General features: G+C 37.6%; 1 protein-coding gene across 3 annotated transcripts in view; it reads left to right on the top strand.

Moving 5' to 3' along the window:
* Nucleotides 1-20,371, top strand: part of Col19a1 (collagen type XIX alpha 1 chain) — a 305,188-nt gene extending 284,817 nt beyond the window's left edge. For all 3 annotated transcript variants that reach the window (XM_003478284.5, XM_013142233.3, XM_005007610.4), the window contains 3 exons: nt 8,075-8,203; nt 12,621-12,698; nt 12,844-20,371. In XM_003478284.5, the coding sequence (XP_003478332.3) occupies nt 8,075-8,203; nt 12,621-12,698; nt 12,844-12,980 (344 nt within the window). In that variant the 3' untranslated portion in view covers nt 12,981-20,371. The remainder of the gene's footprint in view (nt 1-8,074; nt 8,204-12,620; nt 12,699-12,843) is intronic.
* Nucleotides 20,372-21,922: the final 1,551 nt, after the last annotated feature.

The raw sequence follows: 21,922 nt of genomic DNA, 5'->3' as shown, positions 1-21,922 counted from the left end.
GACTGAGCTTGACCCTATTCTCTCATTATACCAAAAACATCAGCTTATAAATGGATAAAATATTTTAATGCAAGACCTGAAACTACTAGAGGGAGACACTTCAAGGTACTGATACAGGCGATGAGTGTCTGAACAGGGCTGCAAAGGTATAGGGAACAAAGGTCGACATCAAACTCAAAGCTTCTGCACAGCAAACAACAGAATGAAGAGACAGCCTACAGAATGGGAAGAAATACTCACTAGTTATTTACCTGAGAGAGAAAGTTAGTATCCAGAATACTGCATACAAAAACAAACAAATCCTCAAGAAAAACCCTTTAAAAATCTAATTTAAAACTGAGCAAATGATCAGAACACAGTATTTCTCAAGAGAAGAAATACAAATGGCCAATGAACATGAAAAATGCTATCTTTAGCCATAAGAGAAACACAAACCAAACTAAGTGAAATGGTAAGAATGGCTGTTATTTTTAAAAAGCTGGCAAGAATGTGCAGGAAAAAAATGAATATTGCCACAATGAAAGAATAGGTTAGCTATGATGCATATGATCAAGCATGATATATGCATGCATGGAAACAGCAGTGAATCCCATTAATTCATACAAGTATTATTTGTTAATAATTATAATGAAAAGAATTTTAAAGTAGCAGCAGTAGACGTGAAACTAAACATGTGACTGTCCCAAGCACAAGATCTTATGTGACTTCATAGGTAGCACAGCTATCAGGCCAGTCCTGGACCCAGGACATCCTGGATCTCAGATAGGATCCACATCACATGTGACCAAAACATGGAAAGGTAAATGCCAGGAAACATACATTTTGAATTATAATCAGAAATACTCTCTTCACTCTTAATTCCCATCCACTCCAGCACCTTAAATACCCTTTATCTGAGGCAACTTTAATGTCAAACTTCAGTTTCCTAAAACGCTTGCATGAAGACACACATTTAATGCATCAGTCATCAGTCCGACTTTTTGAAGCCTGAGAGTTCAGAAAACAGAACCAAGCCTTAGAAGGAAGAGAGTGTGGTAACACAGGAGGTGTTCGTAGTGCTGATCCACCGCACCTGTGCTGAGGGCCTGCGTGGCAGCCTGCGTGCACTGAGCAGTGGAGACTCTGCTCTCTCCCGGGAAGGCCATAGGCTTCCCTAGGCACTGGGCCCTTCCCATCACCTGGGCCCAGGCAGCTCCTCCTCTAAGCCTGTATCTTTCCTTCCATCCGTTATTTCCAGCCTGCAGCGGGTGGGTTTGGGCTTGCCCAGCTTGCCTCTGGCTTCAGCCCCCTCTCCCCTGTCCCCGTCCCATCCTGGTGGGGCCCAGGGGAGCAGCCGGACAGCCCACTAAGGGGCCCCACAGTATTCCACAGGACTCAACAAGAACTTTTTTCTTGAAACTGAGACATGGTATACTTCTTTTCTCTCTTGACATCAGTTTAGCAGCTGTCGTCTCCCAAACAAAATTATAGCTGAAACCCAGAATTTTATTATTTAGCACTTAAGCTAATTGGTCCCAAGATCACTTCACTTCAATCCATTTGACTTTCCACTTAAGAAGTCATTTTCTGTGGCTTCTGAACCCCATTTACAAAAAAGGAAAGGAAGAAACCTCCATTTTCACAGATCGTAGTGGCCCAAGGTCAGCACTGCCTTTTTCAGAAAGCTTTCTCTCTAAAAGCGAGGATTACTCTTCACATGCTAAGGCAGTTACAGGTAAGCAGCATGATGAAGTGCTGCAGTTCAGGAGCACGCGTCCACCTCCCTCTTCCTTGCAGATTGGCAAGAGACAGGGATACCCCTGCACCGTGGAGCTCTGCTCACTGCACACGCACAGCCCTGAGATTATTCTTTGTGTTTAGCATGTCATGGCTGACCAGTAAGGGTGTGAGGGGGTCCCTGGGAGAACCTGCTGTCCCTCTTTATTCTGGGTATCCAGATAGGAGTCTCTAGTGAAACCCTCACACTAGGCCCCAAAACTCGAGGTCTCCTCATGGGACCTCTCAGACCCCTTTCAGGCTTCCCAAGGGACCGCACCAAGGGGCTCCTAACTTGGGCTCTTCGCCAGGCTGCCTTTGGCATTCCGATGGCTAAGAACCTAACCTAACAACAGAAGGAAGTCGGTTTTGCTACCAATCCTAAAGCCGGGTTCCAGTTGGACCATAATACACACACACACACACACACACACACACACACACACACACATACATACACTTCAATGTTAGACAAAATTTCCAATTTGACCAGCAAGTCAGGACTTTTACAAGCAAAGCACCCACACAGGGACATCCTTGTGTCCATGCTTAGCATCTTTTGACTTTGAGGGCTCTGTAGCTGCCAGTGGTGCTGGTTATGAAGATTAGGGCCTTTCAGATCTGGGAAGTATCCATCTTGCTATAGCACCGTCCTCTTATATACTGGAAGTTTCATGAACACAGGAAAAATGTACCAACTTACACAGGAATGTGTACAAATACCTGGCTCTTTCCCTTTAGACAAAACAAGACCAACATGGCCACATCTGCCACTGGGACAGAAAAGGAGGCTTAGGGCTCTGTCCCTCAAGATTTCTTCCTCTAGATTTTCATGGTTGAGGAAATCAGCTTATCTAGGTTTTCTCCATTTTTAATACATATATTTTGCATACCTATGAGTGTTTGTGAATGCCCTATCCTCTTGTTTCTAAGTTGTATCACTTTTTCTTTCCTTTATAAGATACCAATTTGTCTAGATATACATATTTGTATGTATACATGTCATCAGTGATACATAATTTTAAAAACTATTTTTTACAACATAGTCTGTTTCTTCTAATTTGCCTTATAGTGTTTCTTTGCTTGGGCCTGTTGTTTAGTTTATATGATTTCCTCAGTGTGCAGTAAGCTTTGACAGTCAATTCATGCATAAAGGAAGGTTCTAAAAATTGACAGCAAGGTGTAAATGTGGGGCTTTCTGACCTTAAGCGTTTTACTGTCTTTCTGTCTGGAAAGCAAGCTCCTGCTTGGCTTCTAGATCAACAGGAAGCATGTATATGTTCACTTATCACTTTTCAATATTGAGGCTGGAGTCTCAGCAAATTCTGGGGTCCCCAGTGCAGAGATGGCTCATTTACCCTTTATAGATCATAAACCTTCAGTGTTTTTGTTGGAGCCAGAGAGAGGAACACCTCAGCTACATAGAGCACACAAAGATTTCTAAGACTACTTCATAAAAAGGCTTTCCACCAATTCTCCTTATTTTAATTTTCCTCCTCCACCCCCCTTCTACATGTAACCTTGACTTCCAGTTTGAGTCTCTGGAGGATTTGTGGTTTAAAATCACATTGCTTCTCGGCATTTCGCATAAAGGTTTTGGTTGCATCTACTAAACCATAAATCATTCAGCCATCTGATTCTCAACTTCCAAAATTTTGTTGCTATTGTCTCCTTTCACGTTACCCCCCTTCGTCATTTTATGCCTTGAAAAGCATCTTACTGTTGTTTTTTAGGTATTCTTGAGGTAGTTAGAGAAGATGGAGTGTTCAATCCACCACTTTTACCCATAACCCTTCAAAGCAACATGCTTACAAACTGGCAAAGTTTTGTGCCAGAAATAGATGCACTAGTAATAACTTTGAGTCCATATGTGTCCACAGAATGCTGCAGAACTAATGGTTTAAAGGAAACTATAAAATTAAGATATCCTAAGAAATTACTCTTGATATTTTTGCCCCTTAGGAGAAAACTATACATATTTTGGTTTCCACATTTAAGGCACATATAGAAAAGTCCTGGATAAGGGAACTAAGGAGTGATTTACAAAACAGATCACCAAGCCCATCAATCAGGGTAATTCAACCTTAAGGCTAAGAGGTATATACTTTATATTATCATGTGGTCAGTACATGATTGGTTTCCTAAGAGAAGTATTTAACTACTGTTTCCATAATGGAGTCCCAAAACAAAGTTGAAGTTATACTAAGAAAATGGAAAATTAAATATTTCAGTGGGTGCTTAAAAAGATCAATTGCTATATTTGAAAACACTTAACCAATTTTGTCTGAGACAGAAGATAGACATGGTCCAGATAACATCTTATGGTGTTTTCCTGTCCAAATACAGTTTTTCATCATATTAATATTAATATCAGTATTATATCAGTTGACCCATTCTCCAAGGAAGCCAGTCTCATTTGTTAAAATGATTGCTGTTTTTTCCTTGACAGGTGGAATATATGTGTTTGGTTTATGTATACTTTTATCTAAACTCATTTAATTTCCTGCCTCATTAGAAAGCACAACTAAACAGTTTAATTGACTAACGATCCTGAAAACAGAGACAAGGCAGCTAATACAGCTCTTTGCAGTTCTCTTAACTGTTCAGAAACATATTTTAAATTATAGAGTATTAGGATAGGGTTCAGAAGAGGTAATTAGCCCAATGCGAAATGATTTTATCTGAGTGTATCTTAAAGCCAGATGATTTACAACTAGAATCATTTAAAATAATTTTGTTTTGCTAAAATATTAAAAACCAAAGTACATGTATATTCATGCATTAAAGGGGCAAAATTATGCTATGTATATTTGTGTTTCCATATTGAAAGACGTATAATATTCAAAGAAATATATTTCACTAAACAAAAGTGACAGTGAAAAACAGCTTCTTTAAAGTCTATAAACAATTATAGTTTCAAAATGTGATCATTTCTTATTAGACTGTAAAATAGCCAATTTACAATTTAAAACTTACATTCAATCAAAACTATGTGTTAATTACATATTTCTTTTGTCTATTAAGTTACTGGAATGAAATGTATTAACATCAACAAGATATTCCAGGGAGACAAGTAATAGTTTTATAAAAGGCAAGTGATTTCACGCCACTCCTTGGAATTAGCACTCATGGGATCCCATCTTCTTTCAGTCTGCAGCCAGAGAGCTTAGTCCCATGGCTGCTGGGATGCTTCCAACCTGCTTACTTTGTGATTTCAGGACGTGACTGTAGAGGGCTTGCTCTCTGGATGATATCACTAATTTTTAGCATCTGCTGAGGCTTCTCCCTTAACTATGCTGTGTAGGAAGACACTTTTTTATACTTTCATAAGCAACTTTAAGCACCTACATTGTCTTAAAATTTTTTCTTGAAAGCCCAGAATTTACTTTTTATCAAATAATTTGTAAAGAAATCCATGTTCAGATGGACCATGCTTTTGTATTTCAACTAAATACATTAAAATGAGCAGACTGGAGAAAATTCAAGCGATTCCTTAGAAGCTCTACAGGATCTGGCCCTCACTTGTTCTAACCAATGGTTACCATTTATAGTATGTTGTTGTCATTCGGTCCTTACTTATTTAAAAAAAACAGTACTTACATTGTTTGAGTTTTATGGAAGAGTTTTATAAATCAAGCCTAGACTATTTTACACTTCAGATTTATTACATACTCCATGTATCCTTGAAAAATGATGTCACTTTATAAAATCATTTGAATTACTGACAGAATTTCTTTTTGAAGGAATTACATAAAAAGAAAAAGAAACAATGTGGTTAATATTATAAGAATATGTCATCCTTCAGCTATTATAAAGCTAGTTTTCCATATGCTAGATTTTAAATGTGTAATGTACACAAAATATAAACAAAGTTTAAATTAAGAGTCCAGTGATGAGGTGTACTGCTAATAGAGTTTGAATGAATAAACTTTCCAAAGTTAATATCAAAGATTGGTACAGTATGAATTATGCTTCTGAAGTAAAATCTAAGCAAAAATTAAACAATGGTAAGAGTGATTCTAGGATGACCAAGAAATAATCCTGAGAAGGTAGATATTATAATTATATTGTATATACATTCTTGATGTGTTGTATCAGATGTTTCCTAATCTGTAAATGATTATCAACAGATAATCTTTGTAATAAGTGAAGCTTATAAAAATCCGGATAATAGTGCTTCTTTATTTGATAATCTTGCCTTTCTTCTTAAAGAGCAGTTAATACAGAAATTATAAAATCCCAAATGAAGGTACTGCTTATAAAAACTGTTTGGTTAATCGAGTTATAATGTATCTTGTTTAAAAAATTTAAAATTTCTTACATTTTTGTATTTATATTCCTTGGACTTCCTCATGTTCCAGGTCCTTTAAATTTCCTGAATATTACACGTTCTATACTTACGTGCAATGTCATCTAAAAGCGTGTGATGGAGTAGCTCTCTAGGGAGTAATGGTTGCTCCCCACTATGCCAGCTCTCGCGGTACCTTCATGGACTAGCAGCTGAGCTGAGCCTGAGAAGTCAATGCTTGCTCTCTCCCCTGGACACTTCCCCCAGGGTTCAGATAAGGCTGCAGGCAACCGCTGGCAAGTGAGAGAACAGTGGCAAGTTCCTTGAGAAAACATCCTTGTTTATTTAGGAAGTACTTCATTGATAAAGGTTGCATGGCTGAATGCTTACAAAGTATATGGGCTTATTGATCAATATGTTTAAGTGTCCTGAATAATTCATTTTCCCATAACTGATGTGTTCTTTTGAATTCACAGAAATGCATGGAGTGTTTTGTTTTTAGTGTCTGCAGTTACAATTGGGAGGAGATGCTGATCGGCACCAATGCTGAATTTTTTCTTCTTTGACCAAATAGAGATCTTTCCTACTAAAACCCAGATTGAAGAAGGGCCTCACTAGCTAAAAATACAAATTAGATAACCAAATAGTGAGAATATGTAAGATACCTTCTTTTAAAAATAAAAATCAGTCATTGACAAAAAAAAAAAAAAAACAGTAATTTTCCCATTACAGAACTTAAATAATAACATTATCATTAAGCCAGTAACTGTCTTTTTCCATCGGTATTGGAAATGGAACCCTGGGCCTTCACACTGAGCTATCTCTGCAGCCCTTTTTAAGTATTTTTAAAATTTTGAACAGGGTCTTGCTCAGCTGGCCAAGCCGGGCTCAAACTTGCAATCATTCTATCTCAGCCTCCCAGAGTGCTGGGGTTGCAGGCATGACTATCTTTTCAATAAATCAACCTCTCTATTAATTTTGCCGAAGTATAACAACTTTAAATACTATGAGTTGTCTATTGTTGCATTTAAAAAATACCTAGAAAACTTAGAGGCTTAAAACAGTAAATGTGTATCAGCTCACATTTACTGCAGTTTGGGAATTGAAGGGTAGCTTGGTTCTTACTCCCAATATACAGGAAAGTTAGGCTGTCATTCTGGGAAGCATCTTTGTAAAGGCTTGAATGGGGACAGACTATCTGCCTCCTGCAACGTGGCTGTTGGTATGTGGCCTCATGTGGGCCTCTGCATGGAACGTCCTGAATGTTCCTTCTACATGAAAGCTGGCGTCTCCCATAAAGAACAGTCTGAGAGAGAGCAAATAGAAAGCCATGGTATATTTTATTACCTAATCTCTCTAGTTTCACATCAATTCTGCTTTTTTTCTGTTGACAAGAAATGAAAAGTCCAGCCCTCATTCAGAAATAGAGAAAATGAGGCAGACATTTAGGCACACACCTGTGATACCAGCCTTTTGAGAGGCTGAGGCTAGAGGACCACAAGTTCAGGTCTTGTTTGCCCCACTGAGGGGCACTCTGTCCTAAAATACAAAGGGGCTAGAGATATAGCTTAGAGGCAGTATGATCTGGGTTCCACCCCAGGGCCCCCGGCAAATGAAATAGGCCCCAACCTTGGAAGGAGTATTAAAGAACTAGTGACATACTTTAAGTCACCACACATACATTCACAACATTGCTGGCGAGTGTCTAAAAGTTTTGTCATATGACCCTAAATTCATTCCTCTAGTCATAACCAGAAGTTAATTGTATTTCAGACTAGTGTCCCACCTACCAGACACTATATCTCAGGAGCACTAAAGATTTCTTCCTCTCTATTCCAACAACTTTTTGCAATTGATTTATGTGTCTCATAAAAAAAAAAAAAAAAACTTAGCAGCCAGACCAGTTGTAAATTAGACTCATTTAAATTGAATAATTTTTAACTCCTTGTAACAAAACATCAAGATTTTGATGAAAATATTTCCATTCCATAGCATATTATTATTATTCCTTTCTTTCTTTCATAAATGAAGAGCGGATGGCTGTGTTTCTGTCCCAGCTCAAGCTGCCAGCAGCCATGTTGGCAGCCCAAGCTCCTGGGCGGCCTGGTCCACCTGGCAAGGATGGGTTACCTGGACCACCAGGAGACCCTGGACCCCAAGGTAAGTCCCTTGAGTGGAATACTTGTTTATCAGTTTCTTAGCCCATCGCCTTTATGACATGCTAATTATAGTTAAGAGAATACACATGTAATATATGAAAAGCAGTTCATATGGAATGTCTTACTAATATTTAATTTTCTAAATACTGGTATTTAACTATACAAATTTAAAACTGATGACCTGCTACTTGAAATGCATTTTTAATATTTAATATAACAGCAGCAAAGGGTGCTTCTCTATCGTTCTCTAGAAATCCTAGACAATAAGACTTACCATCTTAGAAAAATGTCAGATTCTACTACAAATGATCATCTAGCTCTAATGTATATTTTTGGGACAGAGCCCTATTTACGTCCAGAGGAGCCCCCAGGTAGGATTAATAGAAAAAATAAAGGTGGGGGGATATACGTACTCCACGTGTACACATTGATTTTGAAAGCACAATTTGGGGAGTGGCTGTTCATATTTTTTAATTAAAGCATAGATATTACTGGTTTATAAGTAAAGGAAAGCCATCTATTATTTGTAACCCACTGGCCCACAAGATAATTTATGTGACTGGTATATATTAGACCTTTCAAATCTCTTAGCAGTAGTGTCTTTGGAAATGGAACAGGGGGGCTGGGATGCAGAGGGAGGTTACAGACTGAAGGTTACAGACTGTTGTTGATTCGTACACCAGAAACTGGCTTAGCAACGTGGAATGCAGGAAAGGAAGCCCTACCCAGAAGGCATGTTCCTCCCGTATGCCAGTAGCACCCTTTATTTGACCCCTTTGTCCAATGTGCATGTACATATACAAACATCCAGTTTTAGAAGTAAAGTTCCCTACTAGAGGTAAGTAAAATCTACTCCTGAGAAATTACACCAAGCTTGGCATTTCATCAGTGATAGGTCCCATGAGGACAGTGCTGTACCAGCTCTGCTGCCCTGCAGGAGCCGCTGCGATACCCAGCTGTCATCATGTGCACTGAGTCTGTGGAAATACATGCTTGTATGCAGATGTATGCAGATAGATTAGTCTCTTCCAAGTGTAAAAATACTACCCTGAAGAAGTGAAAAGTTGCATTTTAGAAAAGGAAAAGCACGCCTAGCTGGAGTTTTGTTATGACACAATTATAAAATAAGATCGTATGACTTTATAGCACTCATTATAATTAATGAGCTTGGGACCTTATTAGAAATTCAAGAATAGAAAGATCTCCTGTGTGTCTTCAATTCAGTTCTTTTAGCTGTTACTAACAGGTTATTAACTGAGAAATTTGTACAAAGAATTTGTTACATTTGACAGGATAAGGATAAATGTGACCTAATTATACAAATATACAAGTTTTCACCTCTTGTTGTGTGATACCATATGGACTGGAATCCATGTGGAATAATATATTTTGGCATTATATTAAAATCTGAGAACTGGTTTTCAGCAAATAGATTTTTCGTATGCATTCTTCATTTGGAATTGTTATTGTCAACTTAATCCTATTTTTCAAAAGATATATATGTGTGTATGTATATATATATATATGTGTGTGTGTGTGTGTGTGTGTGTGTATGTACTAATATAGCTTAATAATCAAGTTTACAATATTTATAAACAATAAGACTTGGGTTGAGCCATCCAATAAGTCTCAGGTAATAAATGCTATTTTAGTCCAAATATGTTTAAATGGTGGATTTGGAAGTGCTTTCAAGTGACCCTATGTATGAACATCTTTTCTTGTTGCTCACATGTATTAAATCAAAGACACTTGTATCAAAGGAAATCCTGGAAATATTTTAAATGTGGATACACACGTTCAAGCCACCATCGTCTCCAAGCTCTAGGATCATGCTGAACAGCTGGAACATAGTTTTCAGCTATGAATGTGTGAGGATGCCCAGCTCAGGACATCTCCCAGATACACTTCAACATACTTCAGTATCATATGTCTCTTTTTTCCAGTGTTTTCACTTTTATGGTCAGGTTACAGCTCTAACATAAAGAAATCGCAGCGTGGTGATTATATGTCTGATGTGATTCAGGCTGTAATGTGTTCATTTATGTGGTCAGGTCAACACAGAATGGTAACCCCAAAGCTGGGGCTGACTCTTCACAGCAGCAAGAACTAATTTACCATAATACCACATTAAATTTTCCCCTCCTTTAAGCACCTGCCTTGCAAGCAGGCAGTCGTGAGTTCGATCCCCGGTACCGATAAAAAGGAAAAAGACCAAAAAAAAAAATTTCCCCTCCTGCCACGTTCTGCTGTTGAAATACACCTTTCTGAGAAGGCCCAGCTGCCTACTGTCCTCCTGAGGTACTACCCTCCTTAGACCAGTGCCACGTATCTACCTGATTCTGTGTGGCTGCTGTGTTCATCCAGAGCCAGGAAGCTCTTCAAACTACTGTACAAGCATGAAAAAGAAAATATTATTGACCATCACTGTGAAACTTTGATGTCATAAAACCCTTTCTTGAAAGAAGTACATGGATTCCAATATATAAAGCATAGATAAACCTGCCTTTTGCTTTTTGAAAGCACAGAAAGGGCTCTTAGAAACACACATTGCTTTGTACCATTCTTGTGCAGGCAACAAGAAACATACTCAACAATCAGTATGATTTCATCTTACCACATACACAGATCTTCTACCTAATTCAACAGATCTCCATCCATTTTTGTTAAAGTGCTTTCTTGTTTGGATGGTTGGCTGGTTGGATGTTTTGTTTTGATTTGGCTTTTTTGGTGCTGGGGATTGAATCCAGGACCTGGTACCTGCTGGACAGATGCTGTACCACAGAGCTCCAGCCCCAGTCCTTGTTCAAGTGTCTTAAACTGATGCAGTAAGCACATATGAAGCATCCCTCAGTCTCCTATTGTTTTCCAATATTGTTAAAGTCCCTCATTCAAAAACCTACATAGATGGCATGTTTACTAAGCACTTGCTTAAAAGATTTTGTTTTGTTATTTATTAAGTAAAAACTCCAGTTTATTTTTCTGTTGTGCTATGACACTTAGCGATGAGATGCCGTACCTGAAACCATTTCATTTTTAATTCACAAGAAACCTTTGATTGTCCTCCCTGAACGTTTGTATATTTTATTTTTGTCCTTTAAGATGCTATGTACATTACTATAATAAAAAACATAAACAGTCTTGATAAAACATAAGGTTGCTCAATATTTTTGTAAAAGGATATATTGTTGATATTATTATTGTCAGTCATTTGAACAAAGACCTCATACTCATAGGATGAGTTCATACTCTTGCTGTCGCTGACTGAATGTCACCAGTTGTTTGTTTCTTTCCTTCTTGGGCTAAGTTTCATATTCTTACATTACTTTGCCCTAATATTAAGCAGGACTCTGCAGTCTACTTTCATTTAGCCTACACCTAGGTTCTGGTCAGAATTCCTGTTGAAGGTTGTTCACATACCTTATCAGAGCTATTTAAAAGAAGATATGATAAATTTGAACCAAATGAAATAAAACAAGAGTCAATCGAAGCAAAACAAAAAGCATAGTGTATGACTTTAAAACAAAATACAAGGAAATCAATAATGGCTACCATAATGCCTCTTGTTATCTTCAAAAGAATTGCCCATACCTTCAGGCATAATAAAATCAAAGTAGTACAGAATAAAACTAATAGAAACAAAACAATGGAAGCAGTATAGGACTTCAAAACAAGATAATAGTGAAACCACAGTGGGTACCATAATGCCTCTTGTTATCTTCAAAGTAGTTGCTTTTACCATCAGACATGATACAATTAAACAAAACAGAATAAAATCAGTCAAAAACAATGAAAGCAATACAAGACTTCAAAGGAAATCAATAACGGCTACCATAGTATATTTTGTTTCTTTGAAATAGCTGACCATGCTATCAAACATAATAAAATTAGATAAACTGAAACAGAATAAAACCAAACAGAACAATGGAAAAAATATAGGTTTTAAATCACGATAATAGATTAACGATGGCCACTGCCTTCCCTTTTTAGACACTTCCTCCCCTTCACTTTCACAGGATGTATCGTGCATTTTGGATCCCACTAACTCCTTTAGTTTTTATACTACGGAAACAACATTCACCCATGTGACTCTGAACCATTTCACCCCTGAGCATTATCTCAAATTGTATCCATTTACCTACAAGAGCCTTGAGGTTGTCTTTCTTTATAGCTGAGTAGCTTTCCTGTGTATAAAAGTGCCATGACTTATCCAGTCCACATTCACTGTACATTTTTAAGATCCCCATTGCTTAATCTGATATATAAATTCAAAGTGGAGTTAATAGTAACAAAACAGATAGCTAATATATGATTTATTTTAAATGAAGAAATTATATAAACATTATAGGCTCAGAAAATAGCCAAAACCATGTTGTATTGCCATAGACCGTTCTAACTGCTCCCCCTTTTTAATCTCTCAGGGTACCGAGGACAGAAAGGAGAAAGAGGGGAACCTGGAATCGGGCTGCCCGGGAGCCCAGGAATTCCTGGGACTTCAGGTAACACTGATGTAGTCTTCGCAACACAGGACTCAAAATGGGACCCACCTTCCCTGCAGTCTTTATGCGTCCAGTTAAAATGTTGGAGGGAGAGAGAGGGGTCCATATGTGCTGTGTATTCTGATAAGGTCTTTTATTTCATCAGCAATTGGCTCTCCAGGTGCCCCAGGCTCTCCAGGCGCACCAGGGCCCCAGGGGCCCCCAGGACCCAGTGGAAAATGTAAACCAGAGGACTGCCTGCATCCTGGGTCTCATGCCCATCAGCAGACAGGTGGAAAGTGAACACACTCGAGGAAGACTTTCTCAGGCCAGACCGCCCTGCCACTGGAGCAGTCGTGATTCTGTCAAACTCTCAGAGTTGTGGGCTGCTTTTTTGGTTTCTCCTCTGGTGTAAACCAAACATTAAAAACAACAATTTAGATCCTAACCCTATAATAATTCAAATCGGTCATTTTAGATTTTTTCCCAAGTTTTTTATGTATGTTTCTCTTTATCATTACTATGATTTCTATTCAGAGTTTTATATGAAATATGAAAACAAATCTTGCAATTAGTTCTTCAAAAAGAAAATGTATGACTTACACTGATGATGAGGTACGTTTTGTAGACTCATCAACAGGTGGCCGATGTTGGATTTCTCAATTTTAAAGCTTCAGACTTACACTGAAGTTTAATTTGTGTTTCAATTTACTATCAGTGTTAAAAAATTTTGTCAGCTTTTTGAGAGAGTGGATTGCTTCTGTTGACTTGTTTGCTTTTTAACACAAGAATTTTTATGTCATCCTACATCCGTTCTACTTAACACAGAAAATATGTAGACAATAAGAGCTTCATTTTATAACTTATGTTTTGGAAATAATACCGGAGATTATTTCATCAGGTACCCCAAAAATTCACCATAGCCAAGTATCTTGTAATTTTTTATAATGAGCTCAAGTCAAAGCAATCACCGCTGGCATGAACTGCATGGGGACAGAGGGGGAAAAATTCAGATTGTTTAGGAATTCCACAAGAAAACCTAACATTCTGGCTTCTCCAGAGAGCTTCTCCTTTGATAAGCAAATGAAAGGTGTTTTCCTACCTAAGAGCTTTTTAGTAGTGATAGCACAAAGCTGTTCTTCAGCACTCCTGAGGCCTGAATAGCCTGGCAAGATGGGCCCTGAAGTCATTCTTCTGACCTCATGACCCTCAGACTCCAAGACAAGAACTGGTCATCAAAACAAAAGGCAGGAGGCGTCTCAGTGGAAAAACAGCCTATTTGCCCTAGAAGATGAATGTGTGGGATCAGCAAATGTATACCTCGAAGATGAAACCCTCAGCTCCTAAGGAGAATAGTTTCTCAAAAGCCACACTGAGAGGGACAGCGGAGGACAGCCACCGCCCTGCAGGCTACTAGCAGTCAGCACAAGAAGCACCACTTGCTTCCAAACTCACTCTGCAAAGGAAACTTCAGATAGAGTCTCCATCAGCCGAATGTCAGCACGGTGTTGTACTGCCTGCCTGGGAGTCATCTGGGGACATTTTGGTAGAAAGCCACTTATGGTCAGGAATGTGGCTATGGGGATGTTGTTGAGCTCTAGCTGGTAGGTCCCAGGTGCAGAGAGCTTCACCACCAAAAACCTCCACTCTGCAGTCAGGTCACACCTCGGCAAGGAGCAGCACGAGCTCCATGTTGGCAAACATGTGGTAGGATATTTGCTTTTGTCTGTGCATTAACTGAAACCTGAGTCTACAGAAAGAGAGCCCGCTGAAAACGGGCAAAGCTGTGAACAGTGATGCCTGAGACGGCCCCTAAATTAGGGCAGGATTTGTGTAAGTGCACCCATGATCCGTTGGATTTCATTGTGTTGGATGGACTGCTGGTCAGGTTCTGTTGACATGGCTGTGCATACATCTAACCTTTTAGTGACTTCGTATGGAACTTTGCTGTATATTTTAATTCCACATTTATTTATTTTACTTTCCAAAGTTACTCTAACTGTTTGTAACTTTGATTTTCTTCTTCACTTTCTTTCCTGTGCAGTAGCTACAATGGTGCTGTGTTTTCAACTTCACACAATTGGAATTTACATGTTTTTCTTATGTGTTTTCTTAGCAAAATGATATTTATCCCCCCCCCAAAATGTATATAGATTTAAAATCAGGTGCTATGTGTATATCTTGAGATTTTAATTTGTTGAATTTTTTGAAAGATTACAACTTATGTGACACATTCATTTACTTGAATTTGTTTTTAAACTAAACATTTTCATGTTGCAAAGATTATTTTTTTCATGTTAATAGGTTTATCCTTTTGCTTCTTGGATAACTCAAAATATTTATTTTATCATCTTAATGTTTTTATTGACTTTTTGCTGATAGCAATTATGTTTTAGTTGATACTTTTATATATACAAAAAGATGTGGTTCATTTTCTTTACAAATTTTGTTCATTTCACTTCTACAGAATATGCCATGCATCCTTTCTTAACAAATTATATAGTTAGGAATCTTTCTTTTTTAAATTCCATGAATGCTTAACTGGTTTATTTCAGTTTCAAGGATTTGGGTTTATTTTGATGATTTCAACAGGGGAGGGGTAAATATGTTACATGGTGCACACTACATAGTGAAACTGTCACCATAATTCAAGCTGGGACAGATGACTAAATATGATGTAAGCAGAAAAACAGCACTGTGGCCCTGAAGTACAAGCTTCTTACACTACTGTTATTTGCCCGCACTCACTTTGTCCTGCTCCGGTTCTGTTCACATGATGGGCCGCAAGAACCAGAAACTCTGGGCCCTGGTTAATGTGGCTCCAAGTGCAGCGGAGCTCTGGCAGCTGCACAGTTCTTTTAATAAAAAGAAAGCAGACAAGTTGAGCCCCAAAGTAGGGTGGGAAATTTCCCTCTGAATAACCTGACGGTTGCCAATTCTCTTGTACCATGTTGTTCCATTCCAAAACATTTGTTTACTCCCAAATAATGTCCGTGATGTCTACAGAAGGGAAGAATTATTAATTTTGTCTCATTTCCTCAGACAACGTAAGTTTTCAAATATAATTACAGGCTGTGATGACAATACTAGAATTGGGTGTTTTTTTTTTTCCATTTACAAGTATATTTGAATTCCAGTCTTAAATTTTATACTAAGATCACTTTACACTTTTAGATGGTAAAACTTCAGTTATTTGTGGCCTTCATGATATAAAGGAAAAAGACAAAATCATGCATTTATTCATCATTCTTTCCTACTGAAGACATTCTCAGTTCTAACCATAACATAACACAGCCAGTCTTAACTTCTGAAACTTACACTTCAATTATAGTAATTTAGTGTGACTTTAAAATATGTATTTCTGTCTCTATTTAACATTGTTGAAATTTTTAAATTTTAGTCACTTATAAACTTAATTATTTCAAGGCGCATTGTCTATAAAAATTGTCATTTGATGTTTAGCTTATAAAGTAATTCTTTGTGACTGTGTACTAGGCATTCAATAAGGTTTAGTTTTTCTGCAGTCTCTCCCACCTGTTGAGAACCTATGAAATACCTCTTTTAGTCCACAAGATGGTGTTAGGCTCTATGACTTGAACAGACTCACAAAACTGCCGCCTAAGAATGGGCTCGTGGACATTAAAATCATACCTTTCACTTGCACTTTTTTTTAAACTTTTGTAAATAGCTTTTATTTATGTTTTGCTAATTTATGTTGTTCCTGGTTTAACTATCTTTGCGAAACAGGCACAATAGCCTTCGGTTTGTTGGCTGTTTCAATTTTATTTCTTCAGTCTACATATACTTATATACTTAGTTAAATGCAAATTCATCATTTGTTACTTTGTATACTACCCTCATATTTTAGTGATTAATGTAAAAATATCTAAATACATAGCCTGAATTTTAGAAAATACTCTCTTCACAAACAAAAGTATTTAGCTTTTCACAAGAAATTATAAAACTACCCAGTGTCTAACTCTATATTTTTCAAGACTTAGTTTTGTGATTAGACCTGTGCCATTCTTGCATTTTTCTCTCACTATTTATGAAAGATAGGGATACTGTTTTTGAAACTACTGTTTTTCTCCTAAATTGTTAATCACATCCTGAGACTGACAATTCCAGGTCTAAGACATATGCTGAAGTTGTTTTAGTGAACCCTCAGACTAGTTCTGCAGATTAGTCTTTGACCTTGTTCTTATTTTTCCCACCACTCCTAAACCACCTTCTTAAAACACAGGAGGACAGCCAGGCGCAGTGGTGCACACCTGTAATCCTACCGCTTGGGAGGGTAAGGCAAGAGGATTACTGTGAGTTTGAGGCCAGCCTGGGCTACAAACTGAGTTCAAGGCCAGCCCTAATTGTACAGTGAGACCCTGTCTCAAAAAGACAAAAAAAGATATACAAGTATCTCCCATGGTGGCATGCCATTTCTTTTTTTTTTTTTTTTTTTTTTTTGTCTTTTTCCTTTTTATCAGTACCAGGGATCGAACCCACCACTGCCTGCTTGCAACGCAGGCGCTTATGCCACTGAGCTAAATCCCCAGCTTCGGTATGCCATTTCTTAATGCTTTAGAGTATTATTGTTGAGGCACATACTCCCCTTTCCTATCTCTCCTCTCACAAAGATTACTCAAGTTTCTGAAAGAAAGAGATTCAAAAGAATTTAATTAGTACCTCTCATACCTTTGTACTTCACAGCGACTCAGCCAGTGAATTGTATTCATTATTTGGCTGATAAAAATAACATTAACTACATTAAATTTGTTCAAATACTGGGCGTCTCCAGAAACAGGACAAATAGTCATTTTCATTCTTATTTTCTGATGTAGCTGGAGCTATAGTCTCAGTATCTCATGCACAAAAGCACGCCAGAGTAACTGATCAGTTAAGTTTGGTTAAGTGGAATGAGGCACAGGCAATCACAGAGGTCATTCAGTCAGCAAGCAGACAGGCATTGAACAAACCTTCCCTGAAAGATAAGACCAAAGCCAAGTCTAAGAAAAGCTAAATGCAATAAAATTTCAAGTTCAGCTTTAACAGTAAATGACACAACACAAATCAAGGAATTTGTCAAAAGTGAAAAATAAAGTGAGAGTCTCACTAAATTTAGAGGGTAGTTATATAAGATTTAAATTTAATAGTTAATGGAAGTGTGTGTGCCACTTGACCATAATAAGCTTATTTTACAACTTGTTATTTTGCTATGTTAAAGAATACTTGGGGATATTTTTAGCATGTTGATGTATTTCCATTTGGATTGTATTATGGCATATTTTATAACTATTTATTTGTAAAATAACATTTGGGATATATTTTCTTTCATTTTGTTTGTTTCTCTCTTACCTCATCAAGCTCTTTAAAGTTTAACTCATTATACTCATGTTAAGTGGAATGGCACTCATTTTATTCTAAATCCCAAGTGGATAAAATACTTTGAGGCCTTGATCCTTCTATCTTTATTAATGAGCTTGTTGCCTATCTCAGCAATAAAGGATTTGACCCTAAATCAGGGAATTCTAAGGTGCAGTTGTTAATGCCGAATCTACTTTTCCCCACTTCTTGTGGCTGAAGCTCCACGTTTCAGTTTCATCCTACGAGGTCTCCACCATGGTAAAGCCATAAGCATTGTCTTACGAAGGTCCGTCACAGGCATCTAGGTGACCCCGAAGTGATCTGCAGGATTCATGTTCAGACCATTTGGTAATTACAGTTTTGTCACATAATTTTATAACCTATCTTTCCAGTCACTTGTGACAAGCCTAATCTAAAGATTTCAGGTAAGAATTTTAAACAGAAGCAAAAATCAGAGTGGCAATCCTTTAAGACATTAGTTCCCCAAAGTGATGGCCTCACTAAAATCATTTGCAACTCTCTGTTGTAAAGGTTTCTGTGTAAGATAAGAAATACCACAACTAACTTTCCTTAGAACTTAAGCTCTTAAATCATTAATGATAAGAGAGGCCCACATGTACTTGAAATGCATAGCATGTTTTGTTAACAGAAATTAACTACATCAAAACATGCCAGTGGATTTCCACATTTATTTAGACTGGATAATGATGTACATAGTTTTGAACTATTATCTTCAGATCCTCTTAGGCTAAATCAGCTAGATGTTCTCTAAGGCAAGTTGTCTTCCCACACACAAATGTTCAACTTGGAGGCCAAAGGCAAATTTACATAAATGTCAAAATGAAGCTTCTCTGAGCAGATTCTCCTCATTCCTCCTCTCTGCAGTTATTCTTTGATAAACTGAAGTCAAGGGCAAGATGTGGAGGCATGTTAAACAGAAAATTAATATTAACTGCTGTGTATCAAGATGAAAAATAAGGATCAATTAATATCCCCTTGATCATTAAATAGCATTTGAGCAGGGGTACTTATAAACAGTAATAGTCAATTTGGATTTAATACTTAAGATTTACTGAGTCCTATGTACTTAATACCATCATATCCAGTATGGTAAGTTCAAGAAAACAGACTAAATATACAAGTGAAGAAAATTTTACCACATGCAAAGGTTTGACCTGTGCTTCCCTAACACAATCCTTTTAAGAAGAAATTTTAAATTACTTTGGTGCTTAAATTATCTGTTGTCAACGGCAGGGTAAATAATGTGCTAGTACCTTTTTCTCTATACTATTTCTTCACTCCTTTCGTCACTGTTACCAACAAATGTTTGTAAGTCATTGTCTTGATATTTGAAATGATTTTACATGTCTCTAGTGACTTTCCACCTATACTGATTTATTTTTAAACTTGGAGATTTTTATACCTCATAACATCATAATAGTCAAAAAATAAGTGAATGATACAAGTGCAGGTGGTCTTCTAAAGCAGGGATTTACATTAATTAAGTTCATTTCAGAATGCGAGTAAATCAGATCTCACTACTCATATTTAAGTATAGTAATACCAGTTTAGCCAGTTTAAAGTATTTCAAGTCAGTCACCTAAAACAATATTACTTCTCTTTCATCTCATACTGTCAGACAGAAAGACAAATGTCCCACACCATACAGTGATTCTGTGCCCTCTGTCATATTGGAAAGTGATTTCCATAGTTCTTAGCCAGCCCTTCAGATATTTGGGATGAAAATTATAGCATACTGCCAAAAGAAGCATTGACCAGAAATAAATCAGAAATCATTTGCTCCTGATCAACATGCCAGTTTCTAACCAGCATTAATTATTTGCACATTCCTTTCTTTGCAAATACTCTGACACTTCACCCGACTGTTAAAATAGCTGGAGGACTGAAGACTTCCATTTTGCTAGACAGACATACTTGATCTAATTCAAAAGTTGTTGGCTCTCTTTTGCAGAAATTTGCTGGGCACTTTTCTTTGCAATTTCTTTAAAGTATTTAGAGCTTCTATAAGCTATTTTTCTTAACTGAAATTTATAGTGGCGTGTCCCACCATTTGAATGTGCTAGTTTTACATAATCTATATGTAAGTGGTTGTTTCCAGTGTTACTATACTCGTGGAGCTTGTTACACAGCCTTCATATATATCAGTTTTGTAAAACAGATGAGTGAACTGTTCTTTGAAACTTTATTTTTTTTAATTTTCTTATGAATATGATATTATAGAACTGAGAAACATGTTTGATTATTGGATTTTTTTCTTTTGTTGTATTTTGATTATGTCACTCTAATTCAAATAAAAGCACTTTGGTGAAAAGATACTTTCTTTGAACTTTTTGGATCATGTATCACAGCTCCTGTGACAGCCACCTTTGTAAATTTTGTTTTAAGAAACGATATCAGGGGGCAGGGATGTAGCTCAGTGGCACAGCGCCTCCCTGGCAAACACAAGATCCTGTGTTTGATTCCCAGTACAGAAAGAGGAGAGAGAGAGAGAGAGAGAGAGAGAGAGAGAGAGAGAGAGAGAGAGAGAGAGCTACAGCAGGTGCCTCTATTTCCAAAAATTATCTTCCACGTAAGAGGAAGAACATCTTTGAAGCCTGCATAAATGACACTGATATATGTAACCCAGTTGGACTCTTTCTTCTGAAGACAATTCATGCTAGAACGAGATGCTGTAAACAATTTAAAAGAAATTCAAATACAGATCACATAATGATTATCAAACAACTCAGGCTGGAATTTTAAATGTACAGAAAGTACATATGAAAAAATTGATATAAAAATCCTATTAGGACTTGAACCCCCTTGAGAGGACTGAGTTCCATAAACTTGGTGAAAATACTAAAAATGCTGAGTTATCATTTTATACCCAGCATAGAAAAAGATTCAGTAAGAGGCACTAAAACACAGAGTGCAGGAATCATTTGTGGTTCCTTTAGCATAGTAGGGTAACAACTGGTTAAGGTAGTCAATGATATACTTCAAAATAACTAGAAGAGTACAGAATTCCCAACACATAAATATGATTAATGCTTGAAGAGATAGAAATGCTTATTACCTTGATTTAATTTTTACACACTGTATACACATATTAAATTGCCATACTGCATCCCATAAAAGTGAACCAACAGTATGTATCAATTAGAAAAGAGTGCAGTGCTTAGCAGAGTCTCTGCAACATCCCCAGACTCAGTGAGCATCTTGGCAGTCAGCAAACACAGCTATGAGGAAAGCACCAGAAACTTCAATAGAAGCTCATAGTGAAAGCTAAAGAGTACCGAGACCCAGTCCTGAGATGCCACAGGAAAAACTCCTGGTCAGAGCAATAGGAGAAATTTTCTCTATTGGAGAAGATGAGCAACTGTTACAGGCAGCTGAGTTAGTTACAGAAATATAGGTAGTGAGACAGGGCTAAAGGAGTCAGGGCAGAAGCCCAGATACCTTGCAACTTTGGTGGAAACAGACACCTCCTGCTGTGGGCCAGACCTAAGACAGATCAAACAAATGCACCACATCCTAAGGCACCACATTCTAAATAGTTCTCTTTCACCCTGAGGAAGTCAGGAGTCACCATCCCAACCCCCTAGGGGAGGAGTCACTGTTCCCTAAGCATGCCTGCTTTCCGCACTCCTTGCTTCCCTATTTCTCCCTGATTTAATCAATCTTACCTGAACACTTAATCTTATTGGTTAACCATAGCTCTGACCCACCTCATGCCCATAAGTCTTGTGAGTTCCCAGTTTTCCCCACTTTTAACCTGTCTCACCCCATGATTTTACTCTGTAAAAGTCCCTAGAAAAGACAGATTCTTTGGCAACCCACTCAGGACCGTCTGTCCCGCTCAGCTGTTTTCTGAAATGTATAAGAAA

Source organism: Cavia porcellus, unplaced genomic scaffold (assembly GCF_034190915.1).
Source record: "Cavia porcellus strain 051 isolate PalLab524CR breed Dunkin Hartley unplaced genomic scaffold, mCavPor4.1 scaffold_16, whole genome shotgun sequence".
NCBI classification, from domain to species: Eukaryota; Metazoa; Chordata; class Mammalia; order Rodentia; family Caviidae; genus Cavia; species Cavia porcellus.
This window is presented reverse-complemented; position numbering and strand designations above follow the sequence as displayed.